This window comes from Ailuropoda melanoleuca, chromosome 10 (genome assembly GCF_002007445.2).
Source record: "Ailuropoda melanoleuca isolate Jingjing chromosome 10, ASM200744v2, whole genome shotgun sequence".
Lineage (NCBI taxonomy): Eukaryota > Metazoa > Chordata > Mammalia > Carnivora > Ursidae > Ailuropoda > Ailuropoda melanoleuca.
In genome coordinates, this window is record NC_048227.1 from 5866021 (window position 1) to 5889361 (window position 23341).

The 23341-nt window shown below is 46.5% G+C and overlaps 1 protein-coding gene across 1 annotated transcript in view; it reads left to right on the plus strand.

Moving 5' to 3' along the window:
• Positions 1–18514, plus strand: part of ARPC1A (actin related protein 2/3 complex subunit 1A) — a 28875-nt gene extending 10361 nt beyond the window's left edge. The window contains exons 4-10 of the mRNA XM_002924195.4: positions 6171–6393; positions 8371–8478; positions 11010–11222; positions 13534–13609; positions 13831–14024; positions 16522–16612; positions 18111–18514. Coding sequence (XP_002924241.1) covers positions 6171–6393; positions 8371–8478; positions 11010–11222; positions 13534–13609; positions 13831–14024; positions 16522–16612; positions 18111–18149 — 944 coding nt within the window. The 3' untranslated portion in view covers positions 18150–18514. The remainder of the gene's footprint in view (positions 1–6170; positions 6394–8370; positions 8479–11009; positions 11223–13533; positions 13610–13830; positions 14025–16521; positions 16613–18110) is intronic.
• Positions 18515–23341: the final 4827 nt, after the last annotated feature.

The window sequence follows — 23341 nt, forward strand, 5'->3', positions numbered from 1 at the left end:
TCAAGTGCTTCTTTTAGCCCAGCTGGTCCACAGTACTCCACTAGCCGATGGGAAGCCCTGATCCTCCTCTGACGAGTGAAGAGCTTGGATGAAGTGACAAGATGAGAAAGTGAAAACTAGACATGTAGCGCGTCAGCTGTGGGAAAACATAAGCCAGACTGTGTTCCCAAGTGCTGAGGGGACTCGGTGTCTTCCAAAATCTTTCTGTATGTTGTTTGTGAGGCGAGGAAGACATTCCAAAATATTGAAGAGGACAAAGAGTAATGTAACAAACACCCACATCGCCACCACCTAGAATGAACAACGGTGCCAGAACACTGAGGAAACAGAGTTTAATAATAAGGAGTATTATTCAAGATAATAGTACAGTCTCCTCCCACTGCCAGTCCTGTTCCCATCCCCCAGAAGCAGTCTGTGATTTGGGATGACGTTGTCCCAGTTCACTTAATACTTGTATGTACCCATACACATGCGTAAGCAATCTTCAGTACTTCGGGCTGGTCTGTTTGCTACATAAATGGCATCATGTTGTGCATCTCCAGCTTGCTTTTTGCATTTCACGTCGTTCCTGAGCTCTGTGTTGGTCAAGTTTATTCTTTTTAACCCTGTTTAACAATTCATACCTCTTCTCTCCTCTGAAGGATGTTTAGGGGGTTTGCAGTTTTTCCTGATAGTGAAGTGCTAAGTGGAGCATCCCTGTGCAGCTGTCTTTGTACATGCGGCAGTGTGTGTTTGTGGCAGACCTGTTGTACCACTGGGGTGTGCCCGTGCTCAGCTGTGCTAGGCCTGGTCACACCACCTCCATCCCAGGCCCCCAGTATGGGAGTGCTTATCTTCCCCCATCCCACACGTACTTGCTACGATCAGATGAGTAAAAGGTTGTGTCTCCAGAAGTTGCATTTTCCTGATTAATAAAAAGGTTGAGGGGCGCCTGGGTGGCACAGCGGTTGGGCGTCTGCCTTCGGCTCAGGGCGTGATCCCGGCGTTGCGGGATCGAGCCCCACATCAGGCTCCTCCGCTGTGGGCCTGCTTCTTCCTCTCCCACTCCCCCTGCTTGTGTTCCCTCTCTCGCTGGCTGTCTCTATCTCTGTCGAATGAATAAATAAAATCTTAAAAAAAAAAAATAAAAAAAAAAAAATAAAAAGGTTGAGCATATTTTCTGATGTTTATTAGCCATCCTGGGTTTCTTTTTCAGACATTACTCCTGACCGTTTTTCCATTGAGTTTTTATCTTTTTCTTGTTGATTCGTCGAAGACAGGATGTTAAAGCATTGGCTCTGAGGCCATTCCCTGAGTATACATTAGCCTTCATCTTTGACAAAAACTATCAGTGAATAGATGGATAAAGGTGGCGAGCAGAGCAGTGCTGGATTTCATTAAGCAGGTGTCAAATAAGGGAGGAGGAGCAGTAAGATAAAAACAGAGAATTTCTCTAATGTTTTTCAGAATTCGGTGAACCAGGGGCGCCTGGGTGGCTCAGTCGTTAAGCGTCTGCCTTTGGCTCGGGGCGTGATCCCGGAGTCCTGGGATCAAGCCCCACGTGGCTCCTCCGCTGGGAGCCTGCTTCTTCCTCTCCCACTCCCCCTGCGTGTGTTTCCTCTCTCGCTGGCTGTCTCTCTCTGTGTTAAATAAATAAATAAAATCTTAAAAAAAAAAAAAAAAAAGAATTCAGTGAACCAAGTCCTGATACCAAATTTCCAGAGAATGAATTGCTTTTTTGTGAAGTGACATCTGGCTGTTTTTAAAAGATCATATTCACGTACTGCTGTGTTCAGAAAGAATTTCTTGTTCCTTACCGCTATAACTTTATCTGTTTTCTGGCAGGGTTGATTCAGCCTCTTGCTTTGAACAGTTTGGTCAAGCACGTCAGAACTTACTCTGCATAACTTTTCAATTACAAATTTGAGAGTCTTGGATTTTCCCTCTCTTCACAATGACATTTGCTCTTAATTGGGCTGCAGAGTGACTGATAATGATTTTTTTTTTAATTGTGACCCTGGAATTTTGTCTCTGGTCCTCCAACATACTGATTAGCTTAAAGATATCCTTCCCTCCAACCAGAGAAAAACAGCATGTTTTGACCTTCTGCACCCTTTCCATTGTATTCCGCAACAAAAACTCATGACTGTCCCTTCTTGTTTTTACTGGTGATTTGTACGTGATGCTAGTGAGCGTCAGGAGCCAACTGACTATGTTACTGAGCTGGCACAAAAGACATCATTTATAATTTCTATTTTTGTTGCTATTGCTTTCCCATGACCTTATTTCTATTAGGTTTGGCCTAGTTTCTTTACATTCCTTTGCCAGTGGCCTTATGGCCTAAAAATAAGAACATTCATACTTGAAGTTGGAGTTTTAACGTTAGGAAATACTTTTAAGTGAGAAAGGGCTAAGGTGAAAGACCAAAGAAATACAAAAAACTGAAATACATAGTTACGTTCTTTTTTCTTCTGCTTCTCTTTTGGAATTCTTTGAACTTGGGCCTGTTTTCATCCAGTTGCTCAAATGACGGGTTTTTTTTAGATCTGAAAAAACTAGTTGGAAAAACCTAAATATAACTCTGTGGCAGAAGACCAAGGATCAAACATAGTTTCTCAGAAAGATAGTAACTACAGAAAAAAAAAAATCTTCTGAAGTTTTCTAGAAGAAAAGACCAGTCAGTACTACAGAGAAAAAGAGTAATGGTTAACATCAAAGAGATATCAGAGTTCTAGTGTTTGTTTCTGTGAGTTTCTTTTTTTGTTTTAAAAGTGATCACTCTCTTTAAAAAACATTTTACTATGGACAGTTTTAAACAGATAACATAAAAAAGGCGAAGAATGTAGTGAGCCCCTGTATACCCACCATCACCCAGATTTAGCAGTGACCACCTCACAGCCAACCTTGTTCTCAACTCACTTTCCTCCTCTTCCTCCAGCTTGGAAGAACATCCCAGACAGTGTATCGTTTCCTATTTCAGTTTGCGTCTCTAAAAGAGAAGGTCTCTTCTTTTCTGTAATAACTGATACACTAGTTTTGATGGGGACCTTAGTAAGGTGCACACGGTTGTGATGAGTTGATCTATCTCTTAAGTCTTTTGTTTATAGGTTCCCTTTCTTCCCTTTAACTTTGTAATTTATTTGTGAAGAAAACTGAGAAATCAGGTTGTTTGTCCTGTAGTGTTTTCTAGAACCTGGATTTTACTGATTGCACGCCCATGGTGTTTTACATATTTTTCTGTCCCCATATTTCCTGTACATTGCTAGTTGAAGTTAGGGAGTTAGGAAGTTCTTTCTTCAAGGAGGCACATGGTGTCTAGTCATCCTTCTGTGATGTGAGCAACGGTCTGATCAGTGGCCATATCCATTCATTTAGTAGTGGCTGCAGGTAGTGGTCTAAATCTGTCATTTCCTCTCTGTTAGCTGATCACATTTATGAGAGACACTTCCCTTCCTTCATCTACTGTTCGGCTACCTGGAGGTATAGTTAGTATGGAAAAAACAGGACAGATGCTTGATTCTCTCCCTTTGCCTTTAAAGCCTTCAGAAGGAATTAAAATTTTAAAAAATTAAATAAAAAACCCTAAAATTTTAAAATAAGAGAATAAAAAACAAAAGTAAATAAAAAGAGTTAAAAGCTTATATCATCTAAAATACTTTGAAGCTGTGACCATTTTTACAGTTTCCATATTGAAATGAAAGATGCGGCTACAGGAGTAGAGTAGAAGTATAAAAGCAGGAGACGGTCCCCTGTTTTTTAGAGAGTATGGGTCTATTGATTTTTTAAAGTGCCTCATGCTTAAGCACCTCAGGAATTCTTACAAAACATTATATGTTTAATCAGAGGTGATCATATGGAATAAGGAGTGAGATTTTAGATTGTCAAAATCATCACAAAATCACTGAGCTTTTCATTATAAGGCAGTATTCTGGATGTTAGGGGACACATTTGTTTTCTATTGCTATGTAACAAACACTGCAAACTTAGCAACTTAACCAAAGCACATTTATTATCTCACAGTTTTTGTGGGTCAGCAGTCCAGGCATGGCTTATCTGGGACCCTTGCTTAGGGTCTTGCAAGGGGTAATCAGTGTGTCAGCCAGGGATGAGTTCTCATCAGAGGCTTGACCAGGGAAAAATCCACTTCCAAGCTCCTTCAGGTTGTTGGTAGTAGAATTTCCTAGCAGCTGTAAGATTCATGTAATGTAATCTTGTCCACTAATCATGTACATCTAATCACCTTCCCAGCATTCCATTGGTTAGAAGCAAGCCACAGGTCCTGCCCACACCTATAGGGAGGGGACTTCCCTAGGGTCTTTCTGCTACAGTAGTTTCAAAGACTTGCTTCTGATTGTCAAGAAGCTTGAAATCAAGTCAAGAAAACAAGATATTCATAAAAATAACAATATTTTGCATCACACTTTGGGGAATTTATCGTAGGTCATTTTAATCAGAACAAAAAGGTATGTTCCTGAATGCTTATTCCAATGTTACATATTTTAATAAATGACTAGAGACTAAAAACGTTCAACAATGGGATGTTTGGGGAAATTATTATAATAAGATCAATTTTCTGAAACAATGCATAACCAGTACTGATTTATAAAAAGGAGAAGAAAATGTTTGCCGTAGTATTTTGGGGGAGAAATATGTATGGACATAAGAGTGGGGACAGGGCTTTATTTACTTCCTGCATGTCCCTTTGTGATGTTTGTCTCTCATGGGTTTTGCTTTTTTTTTTTTTTTTTTTTTATTTTTTTTTTTTNTTTATTTATTCGACAGAGATAGAGACAGCCAGCGAGAGAGGGAACACAAGCAGGGGGAGTGGGAGAGGAAGAAGCAGGCTTATAGAGGAAGAGCCTGATATGGGGCTCGATCCCATAACGCCGGGATCACGCCCTGAGCCGAAGGCAGACGCTTAACCGCTGTGCCACCTAGGCGCCCCGAGTTTTGCTTTTATAGTTAAAAATAAAACTTAAAATCTAATAAAGGGCTGCAAAACTATCCTATAATGAATGGACTTGCAATCAAAATACACATCACTTAGAATACACTCCCCCATATCTTTTTCCCCTCAGTGGCGCAAATAATTGAGCAGACTATTCCTGTAGGTGAAAGAATGAATGAACTCTTCATACAACTAAAGTCACTGTGAGTTATGACCAATGGAAACTTTGATTTATATTCATCTTTTTTCCATATGTTAAGAATGATAATGATCAATTTTTAGGGAGATATCTATAATAAAAATTTATTAGTTGGGGCACCTGGGTGGCTCAGTCAGTTAAGTGTCCGACTCTTGATCTCAGCTCAGGTCTTGACTTCAGGGTTTGAGTTCAAGCCCCATGTTGGGCTCCATGCTGAGCATGGAGCCTACTTAAAGAAAAAAAAAAAGAATTTATTAGTAACATTTCTGTATGTTCAATGTGAAATTGTATTTATAGGAAGTATCTCATCATGTAACTACAGAAGGATTGAGCCATAGCGGGTTTTACTCTTGGTATATAACAGACTGATCTTGACTTTGGGATCCTTCACGGAGCCATCAAATAAGTAAAAGTCTGATCAAATATGAAGAATAACCCATACATATTTAGATCTCTTCCTCGTTTAGATGCAGATACTCAAGGACTCTTTCTAGAACCTGTAGCATATAGAAAATAGGTTAATTGAAATGACAGTGACCCCAGAAGAGTATATAATGAGTCACAATTTATATTTTTGCCTCTCTCTACTGAAGATTATTTTAATTTACCCTGGTGTTTAATTTAGATGTCACGTAGCAGATTTTCAGTTAATATCATGGAGTGGGGTCTGTTAATGAATGAAGGTACTTTTTTAAACCCCCCAAAAATCTAATAAAGAGAAAAGAAAAAGGTCTTTTATACCAGATAACTTTAGGAACCTGTGAGTGGGTGGTAGAATGCCCCTGTTTAGCTTTGTAACCTCCATCATCATAGAACAGCTCTGTTCTGCCTGGCCTGGTGTAGGATCCTGAGTTACAGAACTTGCAGAGAAACCTTGCCTTTGCATGTGAAGTAATGATCAGGACCATTGATGGGGGGAAGGTTGGGGCTGGGGAGGAAGATACCAAGCCCACATCTAGCCTCGCCATGGCAGTGCCCACCTGGCTGTTTCATGTCTCTTGTCATTGGCCAGGCAAAGCAGATGACACCACGTCTCACTTGCAGGTATCGACTGGGCTCCCAAGAGTGACCGCATCGTCACTTGTGGGGCAGACCGCAATGCCTATGTCTGGAGTCAGAAAGATGGTGTCTGGAAGCCAACCCTGGTGATCCTGAGAATTAATCGTGCAGCGACTTTTGTCAAGTGGTCCCCGCTAGAGAACAAATTTGCTGTGGGAAGTGGAGCACGACTCATTTCTGTTTGTTACTTTGAGTCTGAAAATGACTGGTGAGCTATATCTGAGTATTTTTCATTTCTCTCTGTGGAATTATACATTTGGACCACTGTTCTTGGTGACTTCTTGAAGCACTGGGTGAAGGCTTAACTGTAACTTCAGTGTTTCCTCATCTGGAGATTTTTTTTTTCCTCTGAAGATCTCCATTCCCTCTGAGCATTTTTCCTTCTTGTACACATGTTGAGTCAAATCTCACATCTTTTCTCATGTCCATACTGACCTGTGGCCCCATGTTCTGATCTCCTAACTGGTAGGTTCTATAAGATGCTACTACTCTTCTCATTCTGTGCTGTCCAAATTGTTTTCGTACTGTTACAGGTGAATCATAAACTTGAGAGATTCCCAGGCATGACCTGAAGAATAATTTTTTTCCTCACTATCTGTTTATGTAAAATATCTAAGATTCCTGCTGATAACAATGTACTCCTTTAAAATTTATTGGCTAACCAGATCTGTGTCTTGGTATAATATTTTATTCATTTAAACCTTTGGAGTAAAAATTGACTGGAATCTTGGAACTCTCGTCAGCCTGTTCAACTTTCTGTATAAATCACTTGTAGCTGAGCCACTCAAAATACAGAATTTTATTTTATGGCTAAGTAACTTATTTTAATCCTTCTCACTTACTTTGATAAGAAAACGACTCTGTGTGACAAGCATTCACAAAGGATGGTAAATAGCCTTCAACGTGGAATTGTCATTCAGTACGAATCTGGCAGTGTTTGTATTTGCACTAAAAATAGCAGGGTACACATTACTCTTTGTGTCAGTGTTACTGTTTGCTTTCTGCTGAAACAGTGAAAGGAACAGATTATATTATGTTTTGTGAAATTTAGCAAAATCTCACAAATTTTGGTTCTTTGGAGAGTCTGAATTTGCAACAAGATTAAATTATGAATTTAAGACCTGCATTTTTCTTTCAAGTGTGTGTAAAAATAAGCCTAACAAAATGTTTCCTGCCAAAAATCATTTTAAGAGACTCACTGTAATGAATAGATAAAAACTTTCCTTCCTAGGTAACGTTCAACCTCAGAGATTGCTCACATTTTTATTCATTGAAAAATAGTCTCAAATATAGGCAATTGGTCTGTTCTGTAGTACAACGTATTGGCATTTGAACAAGCTGTGTGTTCAGGGGAGTTTCTCAGCTTTAGAACATTTCACTGGCTCGTGATGTGAGTACTTTAAAACAATCTCTAAAAGCCTTTAAAGAAACTGCATTATAAGCAAGTCAGAATACTATTTTTCAGAAGGAAGTTTTTTAGATAGGTTCCTGAGAGAAAGATTCTGTGGAAAAGCAGTTTGGCATTCAGGGATGGGTGTTCGGCTCGATATTGAGTCTCTCAGCTCTGAAACAGCAGAACATGATTAGTTTTTAAGCAGCAGTTTAGGGACAGAAATTGAATTAGTGAAGCCAGAATAATGACTGATCTCAGGTATAAATAAACTTTTCGAGTGGAGCGAGAGAATTCGTTAGAACCTCCAACAAGAGGTTGCGATTTTCTTGGTTATGATTCCTCTGAAAAATAATAATTTGCAGCTTCACAGAGACGTAGAAAGGAAATTGAGCTATTTTACAAGCCAAACTTAACCCAAAATGAAATAACAGGTCACTGAGTATTTGTAATAAAAATTTAAGTAATTTCAAACCCCATATTTTATTTTAAAGGTTAAAGTCACGTGTAATCTGAAACTCCATGAACAGTATCCAGAGTTAATCCATAGATATAGTTACTCATGGGGATCCCCTGGTTGCCAGGAAGGTTCAGAACTGGCTGCTGTGATAAGAATGTCAAAGCCTAAAGACAGAATAGAAAGGACTATTTATGGCTCTTCTCCCTCTGTCCGTTCCTCTCTCTGGCAGAGGACCTGCACGCCACGTGTGTATCACCTGACACACCTTTGTCAGGCCCTTTGGAAACTGTTGCTCAATGTGTGGATAAACTGAAACGGATTTTCTCCTTTTGTAGGTGGGTAAGCAAGCACATTAAAAAGCCAATTCGCTCCACGGTCCTCAGCTTGGATTGGCATCCCAACAATGTTTTGCTGGCAGCAGGATCATGTGATTTCAAATGCAGGTGGGAACAAATGAGAACTGATAGATTGATCTGTTCCTTGTTCATCTTTCAAGTATTTTTCAGGTTCCTTTTCTTTGCAAGGTACAGTGGTAGGCACCGTGGGGGACTCAGAGATGGAAGGAGCTTGTGATCTAGGAAAGCAAGCACGGAGGTCACAGAGGGGGAAGGAAGTGGACTTGAAGGTGTGCCGTAGGAGGGAGCTGCGCGGGTGGGGCCGAGGAAGTTTCCCTTGGGCAGAACATCATGTTTGGAGCAGGGGTATAGTAGCCCTCGGACTATGGTATTATTTCTCATTTCATAACCCATGCAGAGACTCGGCAAATTCCAAGCTGAAGCTAAGATGAATGAAACATAGCTGAACAGTGTTCTGCTGAGCTATGACTGTGTTCTTCCTTTTCAGTTCAAGCTTTTTATTTGTTGGTAGCGTGAGGCTAGAAGAAACACAGCCACTTTGCTAAGAGCTTTAAGGATCATATGGTGTAACTGCTTTTTACAGTTATTCTTTACCAAGAAGGCTTTTTTTTTTCCCTTAGCCGAAAGAAAAGCAAATAAGTGTTACTTCACATTGACAATGTGGTGGGTTGGGAGATGGGATGCATCTTTCTTTAGTAAGTTATTTGGAGAATTTCCAGAAAACCTGGCTAGTGATTTATATCCAAGAATATCCAAGGGTTTGGTGTTTTGTTTTGTTTTTTTAAGATGTGTGTGGGAATTTGGCTGTGGAATGGGGATAGAGCGGCGTCGAGGCTGTCTTTGGAAAAAGATTGGTTCTTCTACTTAAGAACCAGTGTTGGGGCGCCTGGGTGGCACAGCGGTTAAGCGTCTGCCTTCGGCTCAGGGCGTGATCCCGGTGTTATGGGATCAAGCCCCACATCAGGCTCCTCCGCTATGAGCCTGCTTCTTCCTCTCCCACTCCCCCTGCTTGTGTTCCCTCTCTCGCTGGCTGTCTCTATCTCTGTCAAATAAATAAATAAATCTTTAAAAAAAAAAAAAAAAGAACCAGTGTTAACAGCATAGACATCCTCTAGGAGAATTCAGGGGTTTTGTTGTCTGGTGTGTTGCCCAGAGTCATTCCAGCTCCCTTGAAGGATAGAACTGAATGATCCGTACCACTTGAATTATCAGGCTATGTCTGAAGAATCTGGTTATGAAAATTCTTTCGATAATATTAATTTCCAGAAATAAACTTTGCTTTGACTTGTGGTCCTGTGGGTAAGAGTCTGTTCAATTCGTGCTCTGGGGTTTGCAACTGAGAACCACCCGTTCTGTCCCAGCCTCTGATGACTAGAGCAGTGGCCGTTGTGATGCTGACTTAAGGCCCAGCAATTCTCAGACTCGTAGAGGACAAACTGATGGGTGCCAGAAAGAAGGAGGGTGAGGGGATGGGCAAAATGGGTGAAGGGGAGTAGGAGGTATGGGCTTCCAGTTGGCAGAGTAAGTCACAAGGATGACAGGGAACATAGGGACCCTGCAAGAGCGTCTCTGGTGACAGATGGTAGCTACACTTGCGGTGAGCCTGGTGGAAGGTATAGAGAAGTTGAATCACCATGTTGTGTACCTGAAACTAATGTAATAATGTGTCAGCTGTATTCAAATTAAAAAAAAAAAGTAAAGCCCAGAGATTCCAAGGTCACGTCCTCTAACTTACAGATAACCCACTGTGCCCTTCACCTCTCCAGGGCTCCTGCTGTCATTGTCATTTTGGAGCAAATCTCTCAGCTCATCTTAGGGCGTCCTTAGGTCCAGAGGTTCCTGAAGAGAAGCTCTGCGAAGTAGAAGTAGTGTTGGAGGGGGGGTGGCTTCCCGGCTGCTCTTTCTCCCTCCTGCTTCCTGAGCTCTGCATCCAAACCCCCTCACACACAGCTTGATGGAGTTCGAGAGAGAGACTGCTGACAGCCGGCCATAAAGGACCCTCCTTCACCCCAGACGATAACCTGTCACAAAGACTGGACAGTGAGCCCTGACAGCGTGAGAGCCTGAGGGAGAGCCTGCCCACTCTACCTGGCCTCCCTTGGCTTCCTCTTTGCGTGTCCCCTTCTTTAAGTGGGCTAGTGCCATTGGCTTAATGCAGCGTGGCACATACTTTCCTCTCCTGCCGTTTGGCCTTGTGGGCTTCCTGGAATACTGTGTTGAAAACGGTAGTGAAGTAGACAGGAAAGAATGCTGTGCTCACTTAGCAAGGTCAGCCGTGTGCAAGGGAGGGGCGGGACAGCAAGGTCCTCCCCCAGACATGCACTCCAGGAGGGAAAGACTTTTGTGTTCGTTCCTTCTAGAACTGCACCCCTAGAGCAGGGCCCGACACTTCGAAGGTCTCCGAGTATACCCTCCGATTGAGTCTGCATTTTGCCAGACTCAGATGGGCCTGTAGGCAGCCCTTAGAACCAAGTCTTAAGAGATTTGTGGATGTGACTTTGTCATGTTTTGCTTTTCAAAGATCCATCTCTGCCTTCTGAGACACCTCATGGCAGCTGCCTGTGGCCTGTTTCTGTATACATGTGTTTTCATTTACTTTTTCCTTCCTTAAACTGCAGAGTGTTTTCTGCCTATATTAAAGAAGTGGATGAGAAGCCAGCCAGTACACCCTGGGGCAGCAAGATGCCTTTTGGTCAGCTGATGTCAGAGTTCGGCGGCAGCGGCACTGGCGGCTGGGTGCACGGGGTCAGCTTCTCTGCCAGCGGGAGCCGCCTGGCCTGGGTCAGCCATGACAGCACTGTATCCGTTGCAGATGCCTCAAAAAGTGTGCAGTGAGTATTCGCCTTCTGCTGAAGTTAGTGGTTTGGGATCTCGCACCAGCTCGGCTAAGGCTGTCCTTTCCTGGCTGTAAGTTCAGGATGTGAATGTAAAAATCTGACCCAGAACCGCAAGGCCATCTTTAAAGTCACAGACACACATTTAGATTGTCCCTTTGGGGAAATTTTAAACAGTTAGGTCTCACTTCCAGAAACACTTCTTAATGGAGGTGATGAGGGTGATGCCTTTGAAGGACCCTCCTGGTTTGCCGCTGATGAGAGTTCCCTTCAAATAGCCAGTTTAGTCTGTTAGTATGAATTCCTTACAACAGGTCAGTGTTATCCAGCAGCCTTAGGTAGGAGATGATGTTCTTACTCTGTATAGTCAGTGAACAGGGACTCTCCATTAATTTGAGATTTCATTCAGTNTTCAAATAGCCAGTTTAGTCTGTTAGTATGAATTCCTTACAACAGGTCAGTGTTATCCAGCAGCCTTACGTAGGAGATGATGTTCTTACTCTGTATAGTCAGTGAACAGGGACTCTCCATTAATTTGAGATTTCATTCAGTCATACTGAAAGCCCTGATACCAGTTCCTCTGGAGTATGCCGGAAGAACTTGAATGGCAATGACTCATTTGTGAGGGAGGCACCTGCCCAGCCGTAGGGAGAGCACCGGGCATCCTGTCACACGTCAGAATATCTGCTCATCCTACGCTGGAGGAAGAGAGGTGATAATTGGAATTCTTTCCCCTTCTGAATCTTTGTTCTTTCCTGGTGAATCCTTTTCCATTGGCAGCTAAAGGTTACCCACCTTAAAAGGTTCCCTGACTTGTCAACCTGTGTGCTGAGAACCGGTCCCATCAGGTGTGTCTGTCTCCCTCCACTGCACGGTGACAACAAAGTGACATTTCAGAGAGGATATTTTTGTACTAATTGGATTGAATTGGGTTTATTTTATTTACCTTTTTTTTTTTTTAAGATTTTATTTATTTATTTGACAGAAACAGCGAGAGAGGGAACGCAAACGGGGGAGTGTGAGAGGGAGAAGCAGGCTTCCCGCGGAGCAGGGAGCCCGATGTGGGGCTAGATCCCAGGACCCCGGGATCATGACCTGAGCCAAAGGCAGACGCTTAATGGCTGAGCCACCCAGGCGCCCCTATATACTTTTTTTTTAACACCATAATAAATGGTATAGTCTTCCAGATTTCTGGACATGTATAGTCGCTTACAGGTCTTTTCATTTCGAACACAAATGGGATTATACTATACATTTTTACAGTAATTTGTCTTTTGTCATTTAGTTTTGATGTCATGGTTATTTGATTTGTGTACAGTTTATTGTAATGCATAATAAGCTCTTAGCATATGCTTATTACAATCCCCTGTCTGCTCTCATATTGATTTATGGTTTGGCTTTTCCAGTCCTGCAAGTCAGATTATATCCTCCACCCTTCCCGTTCTCGAACACAAATATTTCATGTAGTAGGAGCCAAGTGTGCCGCAGTAAGGCCTTCAGATGAGGTGTTAGGACTTTAATCCAATTCCAGTGGTATTGGGAAGGCGGGGGGGTTCTCCTGAGACATAGTTTTCAAAATGCATCATCTTTTACATGAAGTTCTGTGATCCAGATTCATCAGCCAGCGTGTTTGCCCGCCACGTCTGTTGACCTCTTGGCCAGGTGCTGCAGCAGATAGCTATTAGGTATATGGGTCCACGCACCTCCCCCAGCTCCTCCCCCAGTGCCTGGCAGAGAACAGAGAATAGACTCTCCCAGACGTTTGTGCCCACCCTCCGGGAGCCCACGGTGAGCACATGCAAGGAGAGGATGGCAGGACAAGGCATTCAGTCGTGAGTGACAGTGACACGCAGAGCGCTAGGTAGTCAGAGGAGAAGCCACTTTAGGCTGAAGAGGTCCAGGAAAACTTCATGGAAGTGGTCAAATGAGAGCTGAGCTTCAGACACCAGGGTGGACTTTGGTGGACAAGCAGGAGACAGCATGTGGGTAAAGGGTGTGGGAACGAAGCAGAGGTGGGAAAGAAGAAGGACTCGCTGGGGACCAGTTTGTCATGAGTGGGGGGCCTAAGAAGCAGGTGGGGCCCCGGGCCAGAAAGGACCAAAGGCCTCTGTTTCTACAGGTGACCGACCCCAGGGCTGTGTCACGCTTAGGATTCCTGAAAGTACAGGTCATGGGGCTCCTTTTAAGCATAAGAGTTCGTTTTTACCGCACAAGCCCCTGTGAAAATGGGTCCTTTGTCATTTGCAGTGTCTGTGAAGAAGCTGCGTGGTCTGTTCCATCTCAGTTTAACAACTGTTCTTGTGTTCAGGGTCTCAACTCTGAAAACAGAGTTCCTGCCCCTCCTGAGCGTGTCATTTGTCTCCGAGAATAGCGTCGTAGCCGCGGTAAGTAATTCTCCTCGTTCTCCCTGCAGTAAGTACACTGGATTGAATTCTCCAGAACAGGGACAATGCGTGCTCTGTGACTGTGCACCGGCACAAACCAGAACGGCCTTTTAGAATAGCTAGCCTTGAAGAGTAAGAGACGCCCGTGGTGTGCACGTTCTGCTGAGGGGTCGGCGGGTGGGCAGCGCACCCTCTGGCGCCTGACTGAGATCTTGTTTCAGGGCCACGACTGCTGCCCAATGCTCTTTAACTACGACGACCGTGGCTGCTTGACCTTCGTGTCCAAACTAGACATTCCAAAACAGAGCATCCAGCGCAACATGTCTGCCATGGAGCGCTTCCGCAACATGGACAAGAGGGCCACGACCGAGGACCGCAACACAGCCCTGGAGACGCTGCACCAGAATAGCATCACGTACGTGCCACCCAGCTTCCTGGGGCCCCCCGGAAGCCGCTGTAGCCAGGGCCCTGACCGGCTTGGAGAAGCGTTCGGTGACGAGGATGCCTGTCTTCCTCTCCTTGTTTCCTGACTGGGTCCCGGTGCAAGTTGTGTACTGTGTGCCCAGACGTTCCTTCAGGAACGGGAGCAGAGAGGAGTCTGTAGCCTCCCGACTACGGGCTTACTTTCAGCTTGTGACAGAGTGAGCTGCCCCCGCCTAGTCATTCTGTCCTTTGCGGTGCGGCTGGCGCGCGGCGTCCCCCATGAGGAGCGCTGGTCCTGCGGCAGACGGCGAGCTGGCGTGCCTGTCGGCGCAGCCTCTTCCCGGGGCCTGCCTTCTCCAACCCTGGGGGAAAACAAAAGGAGACCTTCCTGAATGTTGTGGTTCTCTGGTAGTGACCGCATGACGGGAAGACTAGTTATACCCTGGTTGTAAAGGTAACTCTAGCTGTCATTTCAACCATGGATTTCAAGTGATGTGTACCAGTAAGAAGATCATTTCATTAAAGAAACAGAATTCACTGATACATGGCGAAACCAAGGAGTTTCCTGACTTCGGTTTTTCATCAGGCATATGTGAACTGTGTTTTATCCAGAAAGCTTGGTTTTTTCTAAATCTAGAAGAGAAATGTAGTCTGTTCTTGGTATTTTCCATGACTCTGGGCAGAGGTAGGTACCATAAGATTTTCTCTCAATCTTTTTTTTTTTTTTTTTAAAGATTTTATTTATTTATTTGACAGAGATAGAGACAGCCAGCGAGAGGGGGAACACAAGCAGGGGGAGTGGGAGAGGAAGAAGCAGGCTCCCAGCGGAGGAGCCCGATGTGGGGCTCGATCCCATAATGCTGGGATCACGCCCTGAGCCGAAGGCAGACGCTTAACTGCTCTGCCACCCAGGCACCCCAGATTTTCTCTTTTTGACTAGACCTTTTCTGTTGAGAGACTTTCATTGAGGTGATGATGGCGGGAACAAAAATGGAAACCTCTAGACTTTCTCTTTGAGAGAATTATTAAATGCAAGTTGTGCTTGTCATGTTCAGTGGAAAGGGCCGCTGGACTTAAAATAGGCCAAAATGTCTGCTCTGCTGGAAAGCAATAACTTGAAGTCTTATCTGCGCTTCTAGTTTGTCTTGAATGACTTTCAGAATTATTTCTCGTGAATTTCTCTGAAGTGTCTCTGCAGACCGTGTACCAGGAAGGAAACAGCTCTCGTTGTGTCTTCGAGAGTTTCTGGTTAAAAATAAAAAGACCCTTGCAGATTGGCATATTTGCTTTTATTTGCAGTTATTAAAATTGTTCTCTTTTGGGGCGCCTGGGTGGCACAGTGGTTAAGCGTCTGCCTTCGGCTCAGGGCGTGATCCCGGCGTTATGGGATCGAGCCCCACATCAGGCTCCTCCGCTGTGAGCCTGCTTCTTCCTCTCCCACTCCCCCTGCTTGTGTTCCCTCTCTCGCTGGCTGTTTCTATCTCTGTCAAATAAATAAATAAAATCTTTAAAAAAAAAAAATTGTTCTCTTTGCCCTTAAGCAGAGGGTCAGCACACTTCCTGTAAGGGACCAGAGAGTGAGTATTCTAGGCTCTGAGGAGGTAGCCAGTCTCTGTCACAGCTGCTGACATCTCTGGTGGCACGCAGGCAGCCATTGGCAATACATATAAAAATGCGCATGGAGGTGTTTCAATAAACTTTATGGACACTGAAATTTGAATTTCTACTTAATTTTCATGTCACGAAATAATAGTCTTATTTTTTTGTAACCATTTACAATCGTTAAAGCTGTTCTTAGTTCACAGGCTGTACAGAAACTGTCACGTGTGCCATAGTTTTGCCATTTCCTTCCCTAGATGGAATGTCCTAGACTTTTCAGAGGAGAAAGAAAAATTATTGTCTGAGCTATGGAATGTTCTTGAAAGTTTTTCAGATAATTAGGCTAAGACAGGTTGTTCCATTCATCTGTTGCTCTGCGTTGCTTACTTGGACTCATGTGTCTGAACGTTGCTCGTATTTACGGTGATTCATTTCAGATGCAGGGTGAGCTCTTGACTTACAGATCCTGCTTGTCTAGGAGGGCGATTTGGGAGTTTTTGTTTGGAGCCAGTTGGATTTCAGTCATGCTTCATCCTGCCTCTAGCTTGTTTTTGTTTTTAATTGTTTCCATTTTCATCATTGCTGTGGTCCTGCCCACACTCTGCTCCCGGGCAGTTGCGTGCTGCCTGGCCTGGCTTGTCCTGCCTCTCCACGTCGCACTAATTAATGTAGCTTCTTACCTTTTCAGTCAGGGCTTTTCTGGACATCCGGTAATAAGATGCGTTTGAATATTTTCTGCATCGGATCGCTGCAGCCTAGTATTGATGGACAACTTAATATTTAGGAATTGGGACTTCGTTGCCTTAAAACACCCTTATACTATTAGTCAGAAAGGTTGGGGCCCACTCCCTCCACATACCTGACAGTCTCTCGTTTTTGCTTTTTTTCAGTCAAGTGTCTATTTATGAGGTGGACAAGCAAGATTGTCGCAAATTTTGCACTACTGGCATCGATGGAGCCATGACAATTTGGGATTTCAAGGTATTTTCCACTTTTCAGAAGAAACCTTGTTTGCGTTAAAACTCTTTCTGTGACAAGAATGTTTCTCATTTCTTGGAACAAAATGTCAAATCCAGTGCACATCAGAAACGGAGAACATTCAATTGTGGTCTTTAAAACCTGAAAGTCTGGGCACCTGGCGAAGAGAAGCCAGTGTCTCTGTCTACACGGAGGAGTTGGGGGGGGGGGTCGCCAGCACTGCAGGGAAGAGATTGGCCTGAGCTGCATCTCCAGGTGCAGTGGGATCGTTTAGGGGGCACGCAGGGGTGGGGGGCAAGCTGAGTTGCAAGAGCAGCAGGTGCAGACCAGCTGACCTCGGAGCATGCGCCTTGTGTGAGGCACCGCCAGCGGTTTGGGCTGCGGTGTGGGTCCTGCGGAAGCACAAGATACAGCTAGGAAACAGGAGAGGCTGCTGGGCCATGTCTGCGTCAGCCAGGAGCTGGGCCCCAGCCGAATAGGGAAGCACCAGCCTGTCAGGTGCGGGCCGCCCTGGGCTCTGGGCAGAGGCTGTGCAGTCCAGTGAACAAATGAGGAGGATGTGACCTCCAGCTGTGGCAGGGGTGTGGCCCCGAGCTGCTGGACCGGAAGGAGATTGAGGAGGCCATATGGAAGGGCCTCGTGAGGAGCAAATGCAGGGGGACTCCGCACGCTCTGGCTTGGGGATTGGACAGACTTTGAGCGAGATAAGGAACCAGAGGGGAGCAGCGGGGGTAAGAGAGAATGGCTGCTGTGTGCAGCCCTGTGCATTTCATTTTCTCCTGGTTGTTAAGCCCCAAACAGGTAAATGTTTACAGTAGTTTGCTCCTCCCTGTGCATTTCCATGATGTTTGGTTTTCCCCTCCTCCTTGGGTGAAATACATAATATGGAAAAAAGCCTCCAGAATACTCTGGAGAAACAAACTGTCTTCCTCCAAAAGTTCCCCCACCCCCCACCCTTTTTACCTTCCCATGCTTTCCATTGTGGCCATTGAGGCCCCCATGAAATTAGCTCCCAGAGCAGTTACACTCCGCACTTTATTCTTTGATCCCTCGGGTCACGTCCATTCCTCTCCCTGTGTATGCGTGTTTGCTAGGAGGTCCCGGGGCAGCGTCCTTTAGTCCGTGTCCACCTTTGAGCACCTGCTGTGTGGCCTTTTAAACAGAGTGCCCGCCGTGAGGGCCTCTGGGCTGTGGTGAGAGGCACGGAACATGCACAACAGCGGTTGTCACCAGTAAGCCGGTGGCCCGGCAAGGAAGCGCGGGCCCTAAGCCGGCGGAAGCGTTCAGATCCTCTGGTCGGAGCCATGGTGACAGGGCCACGCAGGGCTTGGAAGGGCCAGCAGGGGGCCCAGGCCTGGGAGAGCGTGTCTCAGAGCTAGGTAGGCCAGATTTGGGGGATGCGGGGCCTGCACATCAGTCAAGGGGGAGAGGGCAGTTGTGTGGGGCCGGGGAAGTCCCCAAGACGACCGTCTTCAGTAACCCTCTTCCTGCCCTTTCCAAGACCTTAGAGTCTTCTATCCAGGGCCTCCGGATAATGTGAATCTGAGCGAGCCTCCCAGATCCAGCATGACAAACTGACAGACTGACAAACTGACAAACGCGCTGACGCAGCCCCGCCGTGTGCATGGTGGTGAGGAGAGCCAGCCGCAAGGAAACACTGAAGACACGTTTCGCGCAAATACTGTTGTGTGTTCTGTTTGAATATAACTGGTGACAGTGTTGGTTTTTTAAAAGCAGCAGTGATTTGGGTTTGTTCTTTGTTCTGCTATTTCATTCCATTCTTGACCAAAGCTTCTCTTTAAGTAGTTTATTATGGAAAATTGTCACACTAACTTAAAGGAAAGGGTGGGAGATACGTCAATTGTCTGCTAAACAATTAAATAAAAATACCGAATGTGTTCTTGGTTTTGTTTCCTTGTGCTATTTCTATTAGAAGAATAGAGACAAACCCTTCATAGTATACTGATTGGTTTTTAGGGTAAAATCTTGGATCCTGAGTTTCTGAAATCGAGCCACCCTCTAACACCTCTGAGAAAAGCATTCCCTGAATGCTGTCATCAGGCCTCACAGCGCCGCTGCAGAGCCCCGCGCCCTTCGCGCACTGTGGGACAAGCTGCGGGGGTGGGGGGTGCCGTTGGGGGAGGAAAGGGACACGGTAGCTTCCCGTTTCGGTGAGACATGAGGGGGCCCAAACTGAGTCATTCTCATCATAGTGTAGATGGGAAGTTTAGCATTCCGAGGCTGACGAGAGGTGCAAATGTGAGGAACCAGCAAAGGAAGTAAATACAGAGTAGCCTTGAGCACAGCCATATTCTCCATCTCCCTGGCCCAGGAGAAGGGGAGCAGTTGAGGTCTGATGGGTTGAGGCCTGTCACCAAAAAGAATTCAAGAGCAAGCCATTTAGAGAAAGGGACAAAGATGAAGAGTACGAGTAGGAAAGGAGCTACTCTGTCACCGGAGTGTAGGGAAGTGGCCCCGCTACTGCCGAGCTGCCTCTCACAACGGGTTTTATAAGTTTTTAAAAATCAGCTAGCTGTACAGGGAGGGGCTTACTCTTTAACATTGGGTTTATCGTCTACGTTGGCGGTTTTTCCGTTGCTTAGGGCTGCAGAATTACGCACAGGGAGCAGTGGTAAGAATGTCCAGACTTTGTGGCTCTCACTGCCAGAGGGAGAGGAGTCTTGTGACTCTTTATGACCTGCTGACTTAGGTCAAGGCCTAAAACCAAAATGACGACTTTGATCAACTGGCCTCCGGAGCCTCCCTTGCCTCCTGTCTCACAGCGGTTCAAAGACAACCCTGTTTTTAGGACACTGGGAACAGTGCTGCCCAGAGGACATCATGATAGGTTCTCAAGAGAAATTTTGCCCTTTTGGTGTCTCGTGGGGAGCATTACTTTCCTCCAGGAGAGAATCTCAGCAGCCGAGGGGCTGGCCTGGTGGTCCGGCCTCATCCCCGTTTGTGGTAGCCTCCTCTCGGGACCCCCTGTGGCAGGAGCCCCTTTGTGTACGCGTGTTTGCACCCGTGCGTCCGCAGGGCTCTTGTCACCAAGGACAGACAAAAGTAGGCCCTAAACAGAAATGAGCTAAAAATTTCTTTTTCGTTTCATTAAATCACACGGTTTGGCAGGCAAGCCCAGAGGTTTTTAGAGAAACACTGTATTCCATGAAAAAAACAACCGCAACAAAGAAAAGTTTCTAACTTTGCCTCCAAGAACTTAGCCAGAGTTATCTTTTTTTGACTTGGGCCATTTCTCACCCGTCAAGGAAGGCCCATCCGAGTGACAAGTGACAGCAGCCGGAAACCCACAGTGCTACTGGGCCTGGGGCCACAATAACTACCAAATGGGGGGGGGCCCTCTGGGTGACTGCCAAAGCCCTTTGATTCAGGGCTCTGGGCTTTGATGGCAGGTTATAGTTCTGCCAAGTTGTGTGACCTTGAGCAACCTAGTTAACATCGCTGAGCCTCCTAATCCCCACCTGTAAAATGGTGGTCAAAACAGGATTAGTGGGATCACCTGGGTGGCTCAGTCAGTTAAGTCCCTTCAGCTCAGGTGAAGCTCAGGGTCTGGGAAGGAGCAGTGTGGGGCTTCCTCCTCAGCGGGGAGTCTGCTTCTCCCTCTCCCTCTGCCCCTCCCCGCTTGCGCTTTCTCTTCCTCGCTCTCTCAAATAAATAAAATCTTTAAAAAAAAAAACAAAACCAGGATTAGTAATTCCTGTTACATACTCAGTAAAGCCAAGGTTCACTTTTAGGCTTGGCACTGGCCCTATTACAGGCCCCGGAGACCCTAAATAACAATGCCATGGAGTGGGAAGCAGTGTATGAAGGATCTTGCTAACCAAAGAAAAGTCCAGTAGTTCTTTCCAGAATATTCTGAGAAAGGCTGAATTCAGCCTCAGAACCCAGATTGATTGCTTGGGCAACTCTTCGGTTTGGCCCAACGGCCATCACACTACTGGCTTAGTTCCCACGTGTGCCCAGCTCCGAAGGCAACGATGTGGTGGGCTGAGGCATGAGCTACCCCGTGTGGACTCAGGTGCCGTGCAGATCAGGATATAAATTATAAGGTTAGGTTATTTAAGTTATTTATATATGTGTAATTTAAATACTGGGTACAGTAGGTCAAATAATGCCCCCCTCAAAGATGTCCATGTCCTAATCCACAGAACTGTGAACTTTGCCGATTTAATTAAGTTAAAGACGAAGAGGATTCTGGATTACCCAGGTGGGCCCACAGTAGTGCCAGGGATCCTTAGGGAGGCAGGCAGGTGAGTCAGAGATGGGGCCACAGGTGAGAGTGTCGCTGGGCCGCGGGGCCAAGGAACACAGGCGGCCTCCGGACGCTGGAAAAGACAAGGAAACAAGCTCTCCCCAGGAACCTCCAGAAGGAACTCCACACGGCCCACCCAGACGGGGGACTTTGACCTCCAGAAAGGTAAGAGAACACGTCTGTGTTGTTTTCACCCTTCCTGTTTGTGGCCAGTTGCTCCGGCAGCAATAGGAAACGAATACATACACGGTCACTTCAGAAAAAGGAAGGAAGTATGGTCTTGAACAGTTTTTCACATTGAGGGTCAGAGCCCATTCATGGCTGTAAAAATCAATTTAGTAGGTCATGACCAGCATTTGAAAAACTGAAACAAGACAAGAACATTTGGCATGGCAGTGAGGGCGCGTCACGATACCTAGGTTTCGGATATACGTGGGGGTGCGTATGGGGTCACAGTATACAGCCCTGTGGGTCATGACCAGAAAAAGTTAGCCACCACTTTAACGTCATTCACCTCCGGGGCGGGGGGCGGTTCCCAGCAAGGGTGCAGTGGCCACACCTTGGAGGCACTACCCAAGAATAGCCACGCGACCAGGCCCCGAGGTGCGCAACTGCTAGGCGTTACCTACTCACAACAGCGCTACGGTTGGAACTGTTACTGCCGCGTTTTAAAGATGACAGAACAAGGGGTGGGGTGGCTCCCTGGCTCAGTCAGTGGAGCAAGTAAGCGACTCTCGATCTTGGGATTGTGCGTTCGAGCCCCACCCGACGTGAAGAGAACCGCCGTGGTCACCACTAAGCTCGCCCCCTGCTGGGCGAGGACGGGGTGGAGGTGCCTAGTGAGCAAGCCCAGGTGAGTCAGCCCAGGCTCGGGGGTGGGGTGAGGTCACTGAAACTGTGGGAGGGGACCCTTCCAACTCTACCTTGGAGGGTTTCATTGTAGTTCCCATCAGACTGATACAAAGCCATGTGGGTGTGCAACAGGAAGGGGTGTGCAACAGGTGCCGACCCCATCGGGCCTGGGATATGAGACGCTAAGCGTGTTCCGGGCCTCCTGGGCTTTGCCCGCCTCCCATGCAGGTGTGGCCTGGGAAAGGAGACAAGGGTTTCTCCTCTTCCTCCTCACAGGGATCAGGTGGCAATCCCTTGATCTCAGGGAGAGCGGTACGTGGTCCCCGTGTCGGGGTGGGCACACGCTGAGACAGAAGGAGATCAGACCCGGTGCTTCGGTGCTTCGGGGAAAGGGTTTCTTCCCTGGTCTCCCCACTGCCGGGGCCAGCCCACCACGTCCAGAGTCCAGATGCCTGGAGCGTGGCTGCCCTCTTGTGACCAGGAGGCAGCAAGGCCAGTGCAACCAGGAGGTAGGCACAGAAAGCTGGAACCTTGAGGACCTGGGGATATTGCCCCAGACCCGGGATGAGTGCCCTCTTCCAAGTCAGCCTGGGTGTGTAACTGCATTTCTTGGAAACCTGTGGAGGGGGAGTGCGGCATCTTCATCCCAGAGGTGGGGTGGGGGAGCAGTTTCCAGGAAGAAACGAGCTGTTTGAGTTGTTCCAGAACTTGGAGTGGAATCCTTCCACCCCAGGTTCCCCTCACTCAGGAGTTGCTTCACTTAAGGCTTGGAGAACTTTGGTCCCCGCAGGACACCCCCCGGGGCTTCCCAGTGTGAGGTGGTCTTCCCTCAATGGCCAGGTCTGTGAGGGGGCTGGCAGCGCTTATCCTGAGTTAGCCTCAGTTCACAGGTTCAGAGGTAGAGCACTGCAAGAGGAGGGCTTTGCCTGGAGCTCATTTTTCTTTTCTTTTCTTTCCTTTTATTTTTTTAAGATTTTATTTATTTGACAGAGAGCCAGCGAGAGAGGGAACACAAGCAGGGGGAGTGGGAGAGGAAGAAGCAGGCTCCCAGCGGAGGAGCCTGATGTGGGGCTCGATCCCAGAATGCCGGGATCACGCCCTGAGCTGAAGGCAGATGCTTAACGACTGAGCCACCCCTTGTTGGGGTTCCTTCATTCATTCACTCGGGCAACAGGTGCGCGTGGAGCTCCTGAATGCCAGGTGCACGAGGCAGAGCAGAGCAAACCACACCAGCCCGCTCCCTGCTCACAGTTTATACGCTCAGGTGTTCCTATTGGTCCGATGCTTCTAGTGACGAGGAACAAAGTCTGAACTCAAACCAGCTGTAGAAGTGGAGTCCTTGGCTCACTGGTCTGAAAACCTCCGGAAGCAGGCTGGGCTCGAGCTGACCAGTCAAAGTTTGACCAGGGTGCTGGTCATTTCTCTGGGATTTTCCCCACAGCTAGTTGGGAGGGCTGGTGACAGCCCCTCAGGGTCTCCTCCAGCCCGGAAGGTATGGTAGTCCCACTAACCGTGGCTGACGCTTGCTGAGCTCTCACTGCGCGCTGGCTCCTGGAAGAGCTCCCAGGTTTGGATATATGTCCTCCTCCCCCAAACCCCCCGGAAGGCAG